This window comes from Somniosus microcephalus, chromosome 1 (assembly GCF_052327205.1).
Source record: "Somniosus microcephalus isolate GS21.2 chromosome 1, FLI_Smic_1.0, whole genome shotgun sequence".
In the NCBI taxonomy this organism is placed as follows: domain Eukaryota; kingdom Metazoa; phylum Chordata; class Chondrichthyes; order Squaliformes; family Somniosidae; genus Somniosus; species Somniosus microcephalus.
In genome coordinates this window covers 392939564-392956245 of record NC_140987.1, presented here as the reverse complement: position 1 = coordinate 392956245, position 16682 = coordinate 392939564, and the positions used below count along the sequence as shown (strand labels likewise).

At 47.0% G+C, this 16682-nt stretch overlaps 1 protein-coding gene across 1 annotated transcript in view; it reads left to right on the top strand.

The window, feature by feature from the left end:
- xpnpep2 (X-prolyl aminopeptidase (aminopeptidase P) 2, membrane-bound) overlaps window positions 1-16682 on the top strand; it is a 132155-nt gene that overhangs the window by 53892 nt on the left and 61581 nt on the right. The window contains exon 10 of the mRNA XM_085997392.1: window positions 14963-15158. Within this exon, the coding sequence (XP_085853518.1) occupies window positions 14963-15158 (196 nt within the window). The remainder of the gene's footprint in view (window positions 1-14962; window positions 15159-16682) is intronic.

Here is a 16682-nt window from a genome sequence, read left to right as displayed (position 1 = left end):
TTCTAGGAAACTGTCTCGAATGCATTCCATGAACTTGCCCTCCAGTCTACTTTTGCCAAATTGATTTGCCAAGTCTATATGAGGATTAAAGACCCCCTCAATTATTGCATTACCTTTGTTACAATCTCCTATTATTTCTTGAATAATACTCTGTCCAATGGTATAGCTATTGTTAGGGGGTCTATAAACTACTCTCTCCAGTGTTTTCTGCCCATTGTTATTTGTGATCTCCACCCATACTGATTGAACTTGCTGATCTCATGAGCCAAGTTCCTTTCTCACTACTGTCCTTATGTCATCCTTTATTATCAGGCTCCCACCCTGATGCGCTATCAATAACTCAAAAGACTGAGATTAAGCGAGTAACTAACAGGCTTTTATTAACAAGAGAATGAAGGTGTGCCTCGAGTGGTCGACCGGTCCAGAATACAGAGGGACTGTGGAGCAGTCACCTTTATACCTGGACTCGTGGGAGGAGTCAGCTGAGACATGTACAGGCATGTACACAGTGGAATACAAACAGTGGTTTACCACACACCCTCACCCCCTTTTTGTATTATGCCTGTCTTTTTGAAACATTAAGTACCCTGGAATATTTAGTTTCCAACCTTGGTCACCTTGGAAACATGTCTCTGTAATGCCTATTGGATCAAACCCATTTATATCTATTTGTGCCACTAATTCATCTATCTTATAAATGCTTTGTGCATTCAGATAAAGAGCCTTTAATTTTAACGCTTTACCATTATTCCCTGCTTTTCCCTTATTCGCTGAGGCGCTATTGCCTTGACCGGTCTCTTTTTTAAGATTTTTAAATTTCCCCTCACCTGACGCCACCCCCACCCCCCCCCCCGCCACTTTTAGTTTAAAGCCCTATCTACGACCCTAGTTATTCGATTCGCCAGGACACTGGTTCCAGACCGGTTTATGTGGAGTCCGTCCCAACAAAACCGCTCTCTGTTTCCCCAGTACTGGTACTAGTTCCCTATGAATTGAAACCCCTTACTCCCACGCCACTCTTTGACCCACGCATTTAACTTCCTGATCTGCTTGTCTCTATGTCTCTATGCCAATTTGCGCATGGCTCAGGTAGTAATCCGGAGATTATTACCTTTGATGTTCTGCTTATTAATTTAGACCCTAGCTCCTCAAACTAACTCTGCAGAACCTCATTCTTAGTCCTACCTATGTCGTTGATTCCTACATGGACCACGACAATGGAATCCTCCCCCTTCGACTCCAAGTTCTTCTCCAGCTGCGAGGTGAAATCCTTAAACCTGGCACCAGGTAGGCAACACAGTCTTCGGGACTCCCGCTCGTGGCTGCAGAGTGCAGTATCTATCCCCCTGACTATACTGTCCCCTACCACTACCACTTCCCTTTTTATTCCCCCCACTTGACTGACCCCTGTATCACGGTGCTGTGGTCAGTTTTCCCATCCTCCCTGCCGTCCTTATTCTCGTCCATACAGGCAGCAAATACTTTGTACCTGTTGGACAAGGTTAATTGCTGAGGCTCCTCCATCACTACATCCTGGGTCCCCATTCCTGCCTGATTCAGTCACACACCCCTGTTCCTGACCACTGACTAACTCTAAAACACTACTTAACCTAAGGCGATGTGACTGCTTCCTGGAACAAAGTGTCCAGGTAACTCTCCCCCTCCCTAATGCATCGCAATGTCTACCCCTCGGACTCCAGCTCAACAACTCTGAGTCAAAGTTGCTCGAATTGCAGGCACTTGTCACAGATGTGATTGCTCGGGATCTCACTGATCTCCACAAACTCCCACATGCTGCAGTTACGACACGCCACCTGCCCTGCCATCTCTATCTAACTTTATTTTATTTATTTAATTTGTTAAAGTTTTAATTCAATCAATTATTTTTAATTTTAAATTAATCTAGTTTAAGTTATTAATTTAATAAAGCAATAGCAGTTATATTTTCCCAGCTCTTAAGTTAACTCACTACCCTAACTTAGAGAGCAAAAAAAAGCTATACCTGAAAAGGTGTTGGAATCAGATTCCTTAGGAACTTTTAAAAGGCAATTGGATATGTACTTGAGAAGGACTAATTTGCAGGATTATGGGGAAAAAGCTGGGGTGTGGGACTAAATTGACAGCTCCTTCAAAGAGCCGGCTCAGGCGTGACGGGCTGAATAGCCTCTTTCTGTGCTGTAAGATTCTTTGAGTCTATGAATTAAAGGAGGGTAATGAGGACTCCCTGGTGCTCAGTTGGCAAAGTCAACATGTAGCTGAACTGAAAAGGATGGAAGGGACCTAGACTCCTCCTCTTCTTAGACAGTCCCTCGGAACCGAGGATAACTTGCTTCCACATTAAAAATGAGTTCTCAGGTGACTGATGAGTTCAATGCGGGACCTACAGTCTCTGTCACAGGTGGGGCAGACGGTGGTTGAAGGGGCGGGTGGGTGGGGTGCTTGGGTTGACGTGCGCTCCTTGCGCTGCCTGCGCTTGGCTTCCACTTGCTCCCGGTGAAGAGACTCGAGGTGTCCGGCGCCTTCCTGGATGCTTCTCCTCCACTTTGTGCGGTCTTGAGCCAGGGCTTCCCAGGTGTCGGTGGGGATGTTACACTTTTTCAAGGAGGTTTTGAGGGTGTCCTTGAAGCGTTTTCTCTGCCCATCTGGAGCTCTCTTTCCGTGCCAGAGCTCCGAGTAGAGCGCTTGTTTTGGGAGGCTCGTATCGGGCATGCGGACAATGTGGCCCGTCCATCGGAGCTGATTGAGTGTGGTCAAAGCTTCGATGCTGGGGATGTTGGCCTGAGCAAGAACACTGACGTTGGTGCGCCTATCCTGCCAGTGGATTTGCAGTATCTTGCGAAGGCATCGTTGGTGGTACCTCTCCAGTGCTTTGGGGTGCCTGCTGTACATGGTCCATGTCTCTGAGGCATACAGCAGGGTGGGTATCACTGCTGCTCTGTAGACCATGAGCTTAGTGCCGGGTTTGAGGTCCTGGTCTTCAAACACTCTCTTCCTCAGGCGACTGAAGGCTGCACTGGCACACTGAAGGCGGTGTTGGACTTCGTCGTCGACGTCTGCCCTTGTTGACAGTAGGCTCCCGAGGTATGGAAAGTGGTCCACATTGTCCAAGGCCTTGTCGTGGATTTTGATAATCGGGGGGCAGTACTGTGTGGCGGGGGCAAGTTGGTAGAGGACCTTTGTCTTACAGATGTTTAGTGTAAGGCCTATGCTCTCGTACACTTCGATGAAGGTGTTGACGATGGTTTGGAGTTCGACCTCCGAGTGAGCGCAGACGCAAGCAGCGTCTGCATACTGTAATTCGACGACAGAGCATGGGACAACCTTGTATCCAGACTGGAGGCGACGGAGGTTGAACAATTTCCCGTTTGTTCTGTAAATTAGCTCCACTCCAGTGGGGAGCTTACTGAGGGCGAGATGGAGCATTGCAGCAAGGAAGATCGAGAAGAGCGTTGGTGCGATGACACAGCCTTGCTTGACCCCGGTTCGTACGTGAATTGGGTCTGTGGTGAAACCGTTGGTCAGGATCACGGCTTGCATGTCGTCGTGAGACCTAGACTGTATGGAGCTGGCTGATCTCATTCTCAGTTGGGGTATGGTAATGGGAAATCAGCTAGGATTTCCGCTCCTGATCGCGCGCTCATGACTGCTGCTGGAAATTGTGTGTGTGTGTATGGACATGAGTGAAGCTAGGATCAGGCTCAGCTGTAATGCCTTCTGTGTTTAAATAGCCCAACAAAAATCACTGTCTGTCTAAGCTGACACATCAAGAATGGTCACCTGAGCAAAGCACCAGAAGGTGCACAGTGCCACTGGAACTGTACCTCAACAAGACTCAGCATCTTCAGGAGAGGAAGGGAGAAAAGTGTAGGGGGAAGGAGAAGTTTAAACAAAATGGACGGTACTCTTTCTATATGAAACATACTCAGCAAAAATAATCTGATTAAACATCGCTTTAGTGTTTAATATAAACTGTTCTTTTACAAATGTTGAATTTTGATCATTTTCACATATCTCGAGGTAGCACTTTCCAGTTAACACAGCTGTAATGTCTTTATCACAGTCAGTAAATTCTATCCATTTATTCCAATCAATGTAACTGCTGCCAGCTGAATGGGCACATGGCAGCACTTATGATAGTCTCATTGGCACCTTAATCCCATTTTTTGAAGTTGTGCCATCTGGTGCAGGCTGATTTACAGACAATCTCAAGGACTGTGAAGATCGCAACAGCATTCACGTTTTATACAGAAGGATCCTCCCATGCAATTGCAGGGGGCATCTGATAAGCCACTCTGCAGTTCATGCGTGTATAAAGCAAATGACTGATACCATGTGTTGTGTCTCGAGGGGTTTTATACCCTTACCTATATAACAATCAAGAAGGACTCCGGGGCGGAGAGTTTAGTTAACGGCCATTTTATTTACAATGTGCTTTTTCACTCAATGCACTACATTTCCCATAGTGCATTGCAAATCACCACTACGGTATCCCATGTGGGACAATTCTAATACACATTCAAAATACACAACATATTTCCTCCCCCTTAAAATAGAATGTCCACAAAACAGAATAACTGAAAATGACTATAACTTTGGAAGAGAGGGTAGACTGCCTCTACATTCCGCTAACCCTGGGGATTATTCTGCCCCATGCACACAGGTTAGCACTAATTGTAACTAAGGCGCTCTGGAGGCTGCCTTTCTCTTTGGGGGTAACGCCTAGTCTCCCGTGACCCTGCAGGCGTGGCTTCCTCCCTCGATGGCACAAGAGTGGATGGTGCCACTGTCTCAGGGTCAGACGACCAGTCCCTGCTGGAGCCCCCAGCAGGTCCTTGATCCTCTGTTTCTTGGGTTACCTGTGGCGACTGTCTTGGCAGTAACTGGTCTACATGCCGTCTCCGGTGCGGACTCGGTATGAAACGGGGCCCGTCTTTTGAATGACCGTAGCCGGGACCCACCGCTCCGGGGTGGTGTAGTTACGCGTGAGGACTTTGCCCCCCACCACAAAGTGTCGTTCTTTGGACCTCTGAGCTCGTCTGCTGACTTGATCCTGCTGATTGGCATGCACCACTGCTTCTGTGGACGTTGGCCTCAGCAGGTCAAGGCGTGTCCGTAGCTACCTTCCCATGAGTAGGTAAGCAGGAGATGCTCCAGTCGTAGTATGAGGCGTGTTTCGGTATTTCAGCAAGAAAGCATTCAGGTGCTGCTTTAGAGGAGCATCACTTCTTGCCGCTTTCAACGCGCGTTTCAGTGTTCTGACAAATCTCTCCGCCAATCCATTCGTGGATGGATGATGAGGCGCGGAGAACGTGTGCTGGATTCCATTGCTCTTGAGGAACTCCTCCATCTCCTGGGATGTGAACTGTGTTCCATTGTCGGTTACAATCTGCTCCGGCAGACCAAATCGCCCGAACATCTCTCTGAGTCTCGATGGTTTTCTCTGTAGTGGTAGTGGACATTACTGCAACCTCCGGCCATTTGGAATGGGAGTCCACCGCGACCAGGAACATCGCTCCTTCCACTGGTCCCACGAAGTCCAGATGGATCCGTTGCCACGGTGTCGCCGGCCATTCCCATGGATGCAGTGGCGCTGCTCTTGGCGTATCCCTGGTTGTCTCGCATGATGGGAATGGTTTTGCTTCAACTTCAATTTCATGATCTAGACTGGGCCACCAGAAGTAGCTTCGTGCCAGCTCCTTCATCCGGACAATACCACAATGTCCTGAGTGCAGCTCGTTGAGAACATGTTTCCACAGCTTTGGTGGTATGATCACTCGCATGCCCCAAAGGAGGCATCCTGACGTGGCAGACAACTCCTTCCCTCTTGACAGGTAAGGTAGGAGCTCAGGTGGTGCGTCTAACACCCATGATCCGTCTCCTCGCATCACCTGATCCAGCACCTTGGATAGCGTAGGGTCCACTCTGGTCTCTTTCTTGACCTGCCGGGCCGTGACAGGGGCATTGTTCACCATGTCAAAGTAGAAAATCTTCTGCTCACAGCCTTCAGAGGGCACAAGCAGCGGAAGTCTTGACAATCCGTCCGCATTGCCATGTGCTGCTGACCTCCGGTATTTGATGTTGTAATTGTGAGCGCTTAACATCAGCGCCCAGCGCTGCATCCTGCACGCTGCCAGGGAGGGTATTCCTGTCTGTGGACCAAAGATCGATGTCAGAGGACGATGATCCGTCAGCAAGGTGAATTTCCTTCCGAACAAGTAGTGATGGAACTTTTTGATTCCAAAGATGATGCCCAAAGCCTCTTTTTCGATCTGCGGGTATTTTACCTCCGCCTTGCTCAGGGACCTTGACGCAAATGCAATCGGCTTCTCTTCGCCTGAGGGAAAGATGTGGGACACGACCGCGCCAACGCCATAAGGCGACGCGTCACAGGCCAGCTGAATCTGCAACGATGGGTCAAAGTGCGTCAACACTCTGGGGTCACTCAAAGCTGTCTTGGCTTTCTTGAATGCAGCTTCGCACTCCTTCGTCCACGCCCAGGCCTTGCCCTGACACAGCAACTCATGTAATGGCTTCAACAGTGATGCCAGCTGTGGAATAAACTTTCCGTAATAGTTCAGGAGACCTAAGAATGACCGCAGCTGGCTGACATTTGTAGGTGCAGGAGTGTCGGCAATGGCTTTCACTTTCGACAGTGCTGTGTGTAGGCCGTCCGCGTCGATGACATGGCCTAGGTACTCCACTGATGGCTTGAAAAATTCGCATTTGTCCTTGCGAACGCGTAAGCCATATTCAAGTCTTCCCAGTGTCTTCGTCAGGTTCTGCAGATGCTCGTTGTCGTCCTTTCCTCTGACAAGGATATCGTCGAGATAACATTGTACCCCTGGAATGCCGCTTAAGATCTGGTCCATAGCCCGCTGAAACAATGCTGGTGCTGACGTTATACCAAAGGGTAGGCGGCAGTACCTGTAGAGGCCCTTGTGGGTGATGATGGTGAGGTACTTCTGTGAGTCCTCTTTTACATGCATCTGCAAGTAGGCTTGGCATAGATCAATCTTGCTAAACTTCTGACCGCCTGCTAGACCCGCGAAAAGATCTTCAATGATGGGGAGGGGGTACTGTTCAGCTGAGAGCACAGGATTCACTGTTACTTTGAAATCTCCACATAAGCGAACCGCGCCATCACTCTTCATCACTGGTACCACGGGCGTGGCCCACTCACTGTGTGAAACCGGCACCAGGACCCCTATCTTGACCAAACACTCCAGGTCAGCCTCCACCTTTGGTTTGAGGGCGTAGGGAACATTCCTGGCCTTCAGGAATCGTGGCTGGCTGTCAGGCTTCACCTTGAGTTTAACCGTAATCCCCTTCATACTCCCCAATTCTCCGTCAAAGACAGCCGCATGCTTTGTCAACACTGCCGCTAGCCCCGCCTCTTCGACTGACACCGCATTCACTTTTTTCCAATCCAGATGAATTTTCTCCAACCATGGCCTGCCCATCAGGGATGGATAGTCACCCTTGACCACGTAAACTGGCAGCATCACGGTTTGTCCATTAAGCTCCACCTTGACTTCCGTCTTACCCAGCATTGGGACTGTTTCCCCAGTGTAGGTCTTTAAGATGAGCTTGGCCGGCGTCAGTGATAGGTGGTTCAGTTTTTCTTTGAATAGCTTCTCTGAAATCAAGGAGACAACGGCCCCCGTATCCAGCTCCATTTTGACCGGTATTCCCTCTAGTAGTGGAGTGACTCCATAGCCTGATGAGCCTCCATTCACCATTAACACATGGAGATTCAGCTCCCCATCAGAGTCTGTATCACTGTCTTCCTGTTCTTGTTTCACCATGTGTAGGTTTTTCTTTTTAGAACGCCAGTTGGATGTGTTTCCTTGTTTGTTTTTGTGTGTCTCTGTGTAGGATTGTTTGCTTTGCCCTTTACATACACGTTCAATGTGTCCTTTCTTTTCACATTTCCGACAGGTCAGGTCTTTACACCAGCAGTCAGATGGCTGATGACCTGACCTTCCACATCTGTAACACTCTCTAGCGCCCCTTGCATGCTTATCCGGTGTAGCTGCTACCCTGTGCACTCTTGTTGCAGCCCCCAACAGCTGTGCATCTTTAGCTGCTAACTCCATAGACACAGCGAGCTCCACTGCTGATTTAAGCATCAGTTTTTCAGTCGTGAGCAAGCGCTTCTGTGTTGCTTCACATCTTAATCCACACACAAACCTATCACGGACAGTGTCATTTAGAGTTTCACCAAACTTTCAATGCTCAGTTAGCTTCTTTAGCACTGCAACATATTCGGCTATGGACTCACCCTCCCCTTGGTTTCGTTTGTGAAACCTGAACCTCTCAGCAATCAGCAGCGGCTTGGGTGCAAAATGTGTTTCCAAAACTTCCACAATCTGATCATATGTCTTAGCGCCGGGCTTATCCGGGTGCATCAAACGCCGTAACAAGCCAAATGTTTTTGCTCCGATCACACTGAGGAACGTTGCCACTTTCACGTCATCTTTAATGCCATTTGCAGTCACGAAAAATCCAAAACGCTCTGTATAAGCACTCCATTGCTCCGCCGTTTCATCAAATGGTCCAAACGCTCCGGTTAACATAGCCATTTTGTTATTTTTTTTTATCTTTACAGTCCTTTTCCTCCACTTCGTTTCACTGTATCGTTACTCTCCCCCTTCTTATTTGTGTAACACACGAACCGCCACCTTTACGAGGCGATTGCATCAGCACTAAACTGCGGGCGCGCCATTAAGAAAAGACGGGAACTTCTTACTTTAAACATCGCCGATTCCAGTGCAAAGTGATGCACAAGTCCGTCGTCCTCGTCGCCAGTTTTGTTGTGTCTCAAGGGGTTTTATATCCTTACCTATATAACAATTAAGAAGGACTCCGGGGTGGAGAGTTTAGTTAACGGCCATTTTATTTACAATGTGCTTCTTCACTCAATGCACTGCATTTCCCATAGTGCATTGCAAATCACCACTACTGTATCCCATGTGGGACAATTCTAATACACATTCAAAATACACAACACCATGTTTGCCAAAGGGGCTCTCATCAAAGTCACAAATGACATCCTTTGTGACTGACGAAGGTAAACTATCCCTCCTCGTCCTTCTTGACTTGTCTGCAGCCTTTGACACGGTTGACCACTCCATCCTTCTCCAAAGCCTCTCCACTGTCGTCAAGCTGGGTGGGACCGCACTCGCCTGGTTCTATTCTTATCTATCTAATCGTAGCCAGAGAATCATCTGCAATGGATTCTCTTCCCGCTCCTGCATCATTACCTCTGGTGTCCCCCAAGGATCTATCTTTGGCCCCCTCCTATTTCTCATCTACATGCTGCCCCTTGGCGACACCATCCGAAAACACAGCATCAGTTTCCACATGTACGCTGATGACACCCAGCTCTACCTCACTACCACTTCTCTCGACTCCTCCACAGTCTCTCGGCTGCCTGTGTCCTAAATCGCACCAAGTCCCGTTCATCCATCACCCATCACCCCTGTGCTCGCTGACCTACATTGGCTCCCGGTTAAGCAACGGCTCGATTTCAAAATTCTCATCCTTGTTTTCAAATCCCTCCATGGCCTCGCCCCTCCCTATCTCTGTAATCTCCTCCAGCCCCACAACCCCACCCTGAGATATCTGCACTCCTCTAATTCTGCCCTCTTGGGCATCCCTGATTAGAATCGCTCAACCATTGGTGGCTGTGCCTTCTGTTGCCTAGGCCCTAAGCTCTGGAATTCCCTGCCTAAACCTCTCTGCCTCGTTACCTCTCTTTCTTCCTTTAAGACGCTCCTTAAAACCTACCTCTTTGACCAGGCTTTTAGTCACCTGCCCTGATTTCGCCTTACGTGGCTCGGTGTCAAATTTTTTGTCTTATAATACTCCTGTGAAGTACCTTGGGACGTTTTACTACGTTAAAGGAGCTACGTAAATACAAGTTGTTGTTGTTGGAAATACCTTTATCACTTTCCAAATGGAAAGCTTATGCCAGCTGGGGAGGGTACGGAACTTTTACCATCTGGAAGGTTTCCCCAGAGTCCAGAGTGTTATAGATGGAATCCATGTGACCATCAGAGCTCCATCTGTCAGCTGTAATATATACATTACTGAAAAGGGATACCACAGCTTAAGTGTTCAGGTAGTTTGTGACCACAGGAATGTGATCCTACAAGTTAATGTCTGTTATCCAGCAAGTCCCATGATGCTTTAATTAAGTATAAGTTCATGGTGCCCTGCATTATTTGAAGATCCCAAGAGGATTAATGAAGGGCTGTTGGGAGACCAAGGTTACCCTTTTCATCCATGGCTATTGACCCCAATTAGAAACCCCCACACAGCAGCAGGATGCAAATAAAATGAGGCCCATGCACCACTCGAGTTACCGTTGAACACAAATTGAGATGCTGAAGCAATGTTTATCCCTCCACCAAAAAGAGTTTCACTGTTTGTGGGATCTTGCGTGTGTGTATGGACACCACATTTGCCTACATAATGACTGCACTTCAAAAGTACTTCATTGGCTGTGAAGTGCTTTGGGACATCCTGAGGACATGAAAGGTGCTTTATAAAAACAAGTTCTTTCTTCCTACCTCACAACCCTACCCAACAAACACTGCCCACACTAAGGAGAAATAAAAAAGATCAATCTTTATTTTATGCTCTTTTCATTCATTAGATACTAGCTCTATACTTGCACTTCCACTTGGTGACGCAATGATGTGTACCTGAGTGGGACAATCAACTGTAATTGCAGGTTGAGGTTGGGTTGTGCAATTGTGCGAGGATGCTTGTAGCCAAGGTGTCCCTGCAACAACTGAAGCTACATCTAACAATGCAGTGGCTGCCAATGCCTATCCATACATCAATCATTTGAGGATTTGAGTATAAGAGTAAAGATGTCTTACTGCAATTATATAGGGCCCTGGTGAGACCACACCTGGAGTATTGTGTACAGCTTTGGTCTTGCCTAAGGAAGGATATACTTACCATAGAGGGAGTGCAATGAAGGTTCACGAGACTGGTTCCTGGGATGGGGGGATTGTCCTATGAGGAGAGATTGAGTAGAAACATAGAAGATAGGAGCAGGAGTAGGCCATTCGGCCCCTCGAGCCTTCTCCGCCATTCAATGAGATCATGGCTGATCATCCAAACTCAGTACCCTGTCCCTGCCTTCTCCCCATATCCCTTGATCCCTTTAGCCTTAAGAAATATATCTAACTCCTTCTTGAATATATTTAATGAATTGGCCGCAACTGCCTTCTGTGGTAGAGAATTCCACAGGTTCACCACTCTCTGGGTGAAGAAATTCCTCCTCATTTCTGTCCTAAATAGCTTATCCCTTATCTTTAGACTGTGACCCCTGGTTCTGGACTCCCCCGCCATCAGGAACAGTCTGTCTAGTCCTGTTAGAATTTTATAAGTTTCAATGAGATCCCCTCTCATTCTTCTAAACTCCAGCAAGTATAAGCCCAATCGACCCAATCTCTCCTCATACGTCATTCCTGCCATCCCAGGTATCAGTCTGGTGAATCTCCGCTGCACTCCCTCTGTGGCAAGAACATCCATCAGATAAGGCAACCAAAACTGCACACAATACTCAAGGTGTGGTCTCACCAAGGCCCTGTACAACTGCAGCAAGACATCCTTGTTCCTGTACACAAATCCTCTCGCTACGAAGGCCAACATACCATTTGCTGCCTTAACCGCCTGCTGCACCTGCATGCTTACCTTCAGCGACTGGTGCACAAGGACACCCCGGTCTCGTTGCACTTCCCCTTCTCCCAATCTATTGCTGTTCAGATAATAATCTGCCTTCCTGTTTTTGCCACCAAAGTGGATAACCTCGCATTTATCCACATTATACTGCATCTGCCCAATCACCCAACCTGTCCAAATCATACTGGCGTTTCTCTGCATACTCCTCACAGCACACACCCACCCAGCTTTGTGTCGTCTGCAAACTTGGAGATATTACATCTAGTTCGCTCGTCTAGATCATTAATATATATTGTGAATAGCTGGGGTCCTAGGACCGATCCCTGCGGTACCCCACTAGTCAGTGCCTGCCACTTGGAAAAAGACCCGTTTATTCCAACTCTTTGCTTCCTGTCTGCCAACTAGACTCGGCCTATATTCTCTAGAGTTTAGAAGAATGAGAGGTGATCTCATTGAAACATACAAAATTCTTACAGGGCTTGACAGGGTAGATGCAGCGAGGATGTTTCCCCTGGTTGGGGAGTCTAGAACCAGGGGTCACAGCCTCAGAATAAGGAGTTGGCCATTTAGGACTGAGATGAGAAGAAATGTCTTCACTCAGAGGGTGGTGAATCTTTGGAATTCTCTACCCCAGAGGGCTGTAGTGGCTCAGTCGTTTAGTATGTTCAAGACAGCGATCGATAGATTTTTGAATATTAAGGGAAGGGAATCGAGGGATATGGGGATAGTGCAGGAAAGTGGAGATGAGGTAGAAGATCAGCCATGGTCTTATTGAATGGCGGAGCGGGCTTGAAGGGCCAAATAGCCTACTCCTCCTATTTCTTATGTTCTTATGTTGTTATTTGAGGGCCGTAATTGTCAATTACGGCTCAGAGACACCATAATTGTGACCATCTTCAAGAAAGGTGACCAGTCTGATTGCGGTAATTATAGAAGAGTTTCCCTGCTGTCTGCCACAGGGAAAGTCATCGCAAGAATCCTCCTCAATTGCCTTCTCCCAGTAGCTGAAGAGTTGCTCCCAGAGTCGCAATGCGGATTCTGCCCACTAAGGGGCACAATGGACATGATCTTCACCGTGTGCCAATTACAAGTGAAATGCCTCTGACACTCAACCATGAGGGATTATGGAGTGTCCTCCTCAAATTCGGCTGCCTTCAAAAGTTTGTCGCCATCCTCCGCTTGCTTCATGACGACATGCAAGCCGTGATCCTGATCAACGGTTCCACCACAGACCCAATTCATGTACGGACCTGGTTCAAGCAATGCTATGTCATCGCACCAACGCTCTTCTCGATCTTCCTTGTGGCAATGCTCCATCTCACCCTCAGTAAGCTCCCCGCTGGAGTGGAGCTAATTTACAGAACAAACGGGAAACTGTTCAACCTCCGTCGCCTCCAGTCCAGATCCAAGGTCGTCCCTTCCTCTGTCGTCGAATTACAGTGTGCAGACGCTGCTTGCGTCTGCATACACTCGAAGGTCAAACTCCAAACCATCGTCAACACCTTCACCGAAACATACGAGAGCATAGGCCTTACACTAAACATCCGTAAGACAAAGGTCCTCTACCAACCTGCCCCCGCCACACAGTACTGCCCCCTGATGATCAAAATCCATGACAAAACCTTGGACAACGTGGACCACGTTCCATACCTCGGGAGCCTACTGTCAACAAGAGCAGACGTCGATGACGAAGTCCAACACTGCCTTCAGTGTGCCAGTGCAGCCTTCGGTCGCCTGAGGAAGAGAGTGTTTGAAGACCAGGACCTCAAACCCGGCACCAAGCTCATGGTCTACAGAGCAGTAGTAATACCTGCCCTCCTGTTTGCCTCAGACACATGGACCATGTCCAGCAGGCAGCTCAAAGCACTGGAGAGGTATCACCAATGCTGCCTCCACAAGATCCTGCAAATCCATTGGCAGGATAGGTGCACCAACGTCCATGTTCTTGCTCAGGCCAACATCCCCAGCAGGCCAACATCCCCAGCATCGAATCTTTGACCACGCTCAATCAGCTCGATGGACGGGCCACATTGTCCGCATGCCCGACACGAGACTCCCAAAACAAGCACTCTACTCGGAGCTCCGATACGGCAAGGGAGCCCAAGTTGGGCAGAGGAAACACTTCAAGGACACCCTCAAAGCCTCCTTGAAAAAGTGCAACATCCCCACCGACACCTGGGAATCCCTGGCCCAAGACTGTACAAAGTGGAGGAGAAGCATCCGGGAAGGCGCCGAATACCTCGAGTCTCTTCGCCGAGAGCAAGCGGAAGCCAAGCACAAACAGCAGAAGGAGCACACGTCAACCCAAGCACCCCACCCACCCGCCCCTTCAACCACCGTCTGCTCCACCTGTGACGGAGACTGTAGGTCCCGCATTGGACTCATCAGTCACCTGAGAACTCATTTTTAGTGTGGAAGCAAGTCATCTTCGGTTCCGGGGGATTGCCGAAGAAGAGAAGATCTGAGGGCAAGGCTGGAGTTGGAGAATATACAGACACCCTAAGAGGAAGCACCTCACTGGACTCTTCTCTTGACATGCCCTCTGAAGTTGTGCACCCCAGTTGGATCTGCATGAGAGCAGTTCATACGGTCTTTCCCATGTGGGCTAAGCCTAACATAATTACTGCTTTCAAACAATAACCCAGTCTGTCAAATCTGGCAGCAACAGACTCCTGTAAATGGATGCCCAAGGTCTCAATGGCAATGGTCACAGTGTTTGTGAGATAAAGTTGTTCTACACTTGTTCCCTCTGTGTAAAAGACTATCAAAATAGCATGGTACAGCAGTCTTGTTTAAATTTAACTGTTAGTAATCTGGAAATGGAGAAAATCTGTTTACATTAAGCAAGGACCTCCGAAAAAGTTGAAGTGATCGACATTGAATTATTCCCATTTTCTTCTCATTCTGGGTAGCTCAGTTAGCCTGCCTCCACTGCTCTGATGCTTCAAAGTCAGGTATGCTTTGACAGTTCTGTGTTCAAACCCTGTCTGGCTCACCCATTCCTGCTTGTGGAAGGACATGTGGCATATTATAACTCATCCATCGCACTGCCAATGCAGAAAGTACTAGGTCCAATCACCTCTCTGATGAGCCTATATCATGACTGTATGTGTATATGTGTATGTATGTATATGTGTATGTATATATATATATATATATGAATAATAATATAAATTTATAAAACTACATAAATGCTGTAATGCTGACAGGTTAAAACTAATGAATGATGTATTTTTGTCTGTAATTTTGCATTAATGACCAGGTTGTTTGTGAATGAATCACGACTGCCTCAGGACATCAAGGACTATTTGAATACAAGTTGTACCACAGCTGAGTGTGTTCAACTGAAGGCCTATGAGGATATCCGGAAAAATGTGCAGGAATACGCTAACGGGAATGTCGTTATCTGGATCGGTCAGGCATACACAACCTATGGTATCCAAGAAGTCATTCCCACGGTAAATTCAGAGTTTTGTAATATAACCTAAATACACCATCCTACATATTCTTTCTACTTCCTGTATCCTCAGTATAATAAAATCCCTACTCACTAATCAGGCTCCTACTCTTAACCCATTCTTTTCCAGATTCAATTCCTTACCACCCTTTTCCTTTCCTCCCTCCTAAAATCTTCTGTATTTTAAAACCTAAGGTTGTTACATTTTGGATTGGACAAGATTCAGGCTGTGGCACTCGCCTTGACTTTGGCCTATGTTTCCCACTTTTTGCTAATTTTAGTGAGAAATATTAGATGCAAGTATAAAGTGGAGAGCACTGCTTTATACTCATATCTACTTTGCTAAAATAAAAATATGGAGAAAAATATGCCCTTCAATCACTACTCTAAGATCTGCCTCTTCTACTTTTTTCAAACTTGGTGGTGTTCTGCAGAATGGGCCCTGGCTCTTTACCGATATTTCTCAACAATAGCTTTGCACTGCAAAAGGGACTGCACGCACTTAGTAAAAAAGAAGATTGAGTGTTGCTTGGATGATAATTGTCATTACATTTATGCCTGGGATTAAAAGTTGACCACTGTGACTTTTTGCCAGACAACACATCTCTTATACCCCATAATCTTCATCTGTTGGGTGAGTACAGTTCTCTGGCAGTAAAGGAACTTTCCCAAATTCCTGAACATTTGCTGCATCCCATAATTAACGGCAATGTGAGCAGCTGCTGTGGTACATGCAAAGATGTCTGGTTTCTCTTCAGCTGACAGAGAGAGAGAAAACAGTCATGTGCTAACATAACGAAAAAATCTAGAAAATGCTGGAAATACTCAGCAGGCCAGGCAGCATCTGTGGAGAGAGAAACAGAGTTAACGTTTCAGGTCGATGACCCTTCGTCAGACAGCCAGTTCTGACGAAGGGTCCCAGACCTGAAATGTTGACTTTGTTTCTCTCTCCACAGATGCTGCCTGGCCTGCTGAGTATTTCCAGCATTTTCTGTTTTTATTTCAGATTTCCAGCATCCGCAATATTTTGCTTTTGTAACGAAAAAATATGCTGTGAATAATATTTTTACAATTAATCATTTGAAGAGTCTACAGTTACAGCTGCTTGGGTCTTGAACATTTTGCAGTGGAGTAATATTTAATGATACTCGTTGGATAAGGCTTTTCACCTCAAAACAGACTATTTTAGCTTTGAAAGTCTACAGAAGGTGCGACTTATATTGAAGTCCTACTGATTAGCATTAAGTATAGATATAGCTGAAGTAAGGATGGAATTGCAGTATACACAGGGTAACAATCATGGGGGCATTAAAAAATTGGGTTTTTGAAAAAAAAATTCTTTGAACACATTTGTTCATTCGTTATAAGAAAAAGGCTGTTTGCCTGACAGTCTAGAATCATCCAAACTGGTAATGAAGAGTTTATTCATTTTCCAATTGGCATTTTTATTTTTATTCATTCACGGGATGTGGGCAAGGCTGGCAGTTATTGCCCATTCCTAATTGCCCTTGAGAAGGTGTTGGTG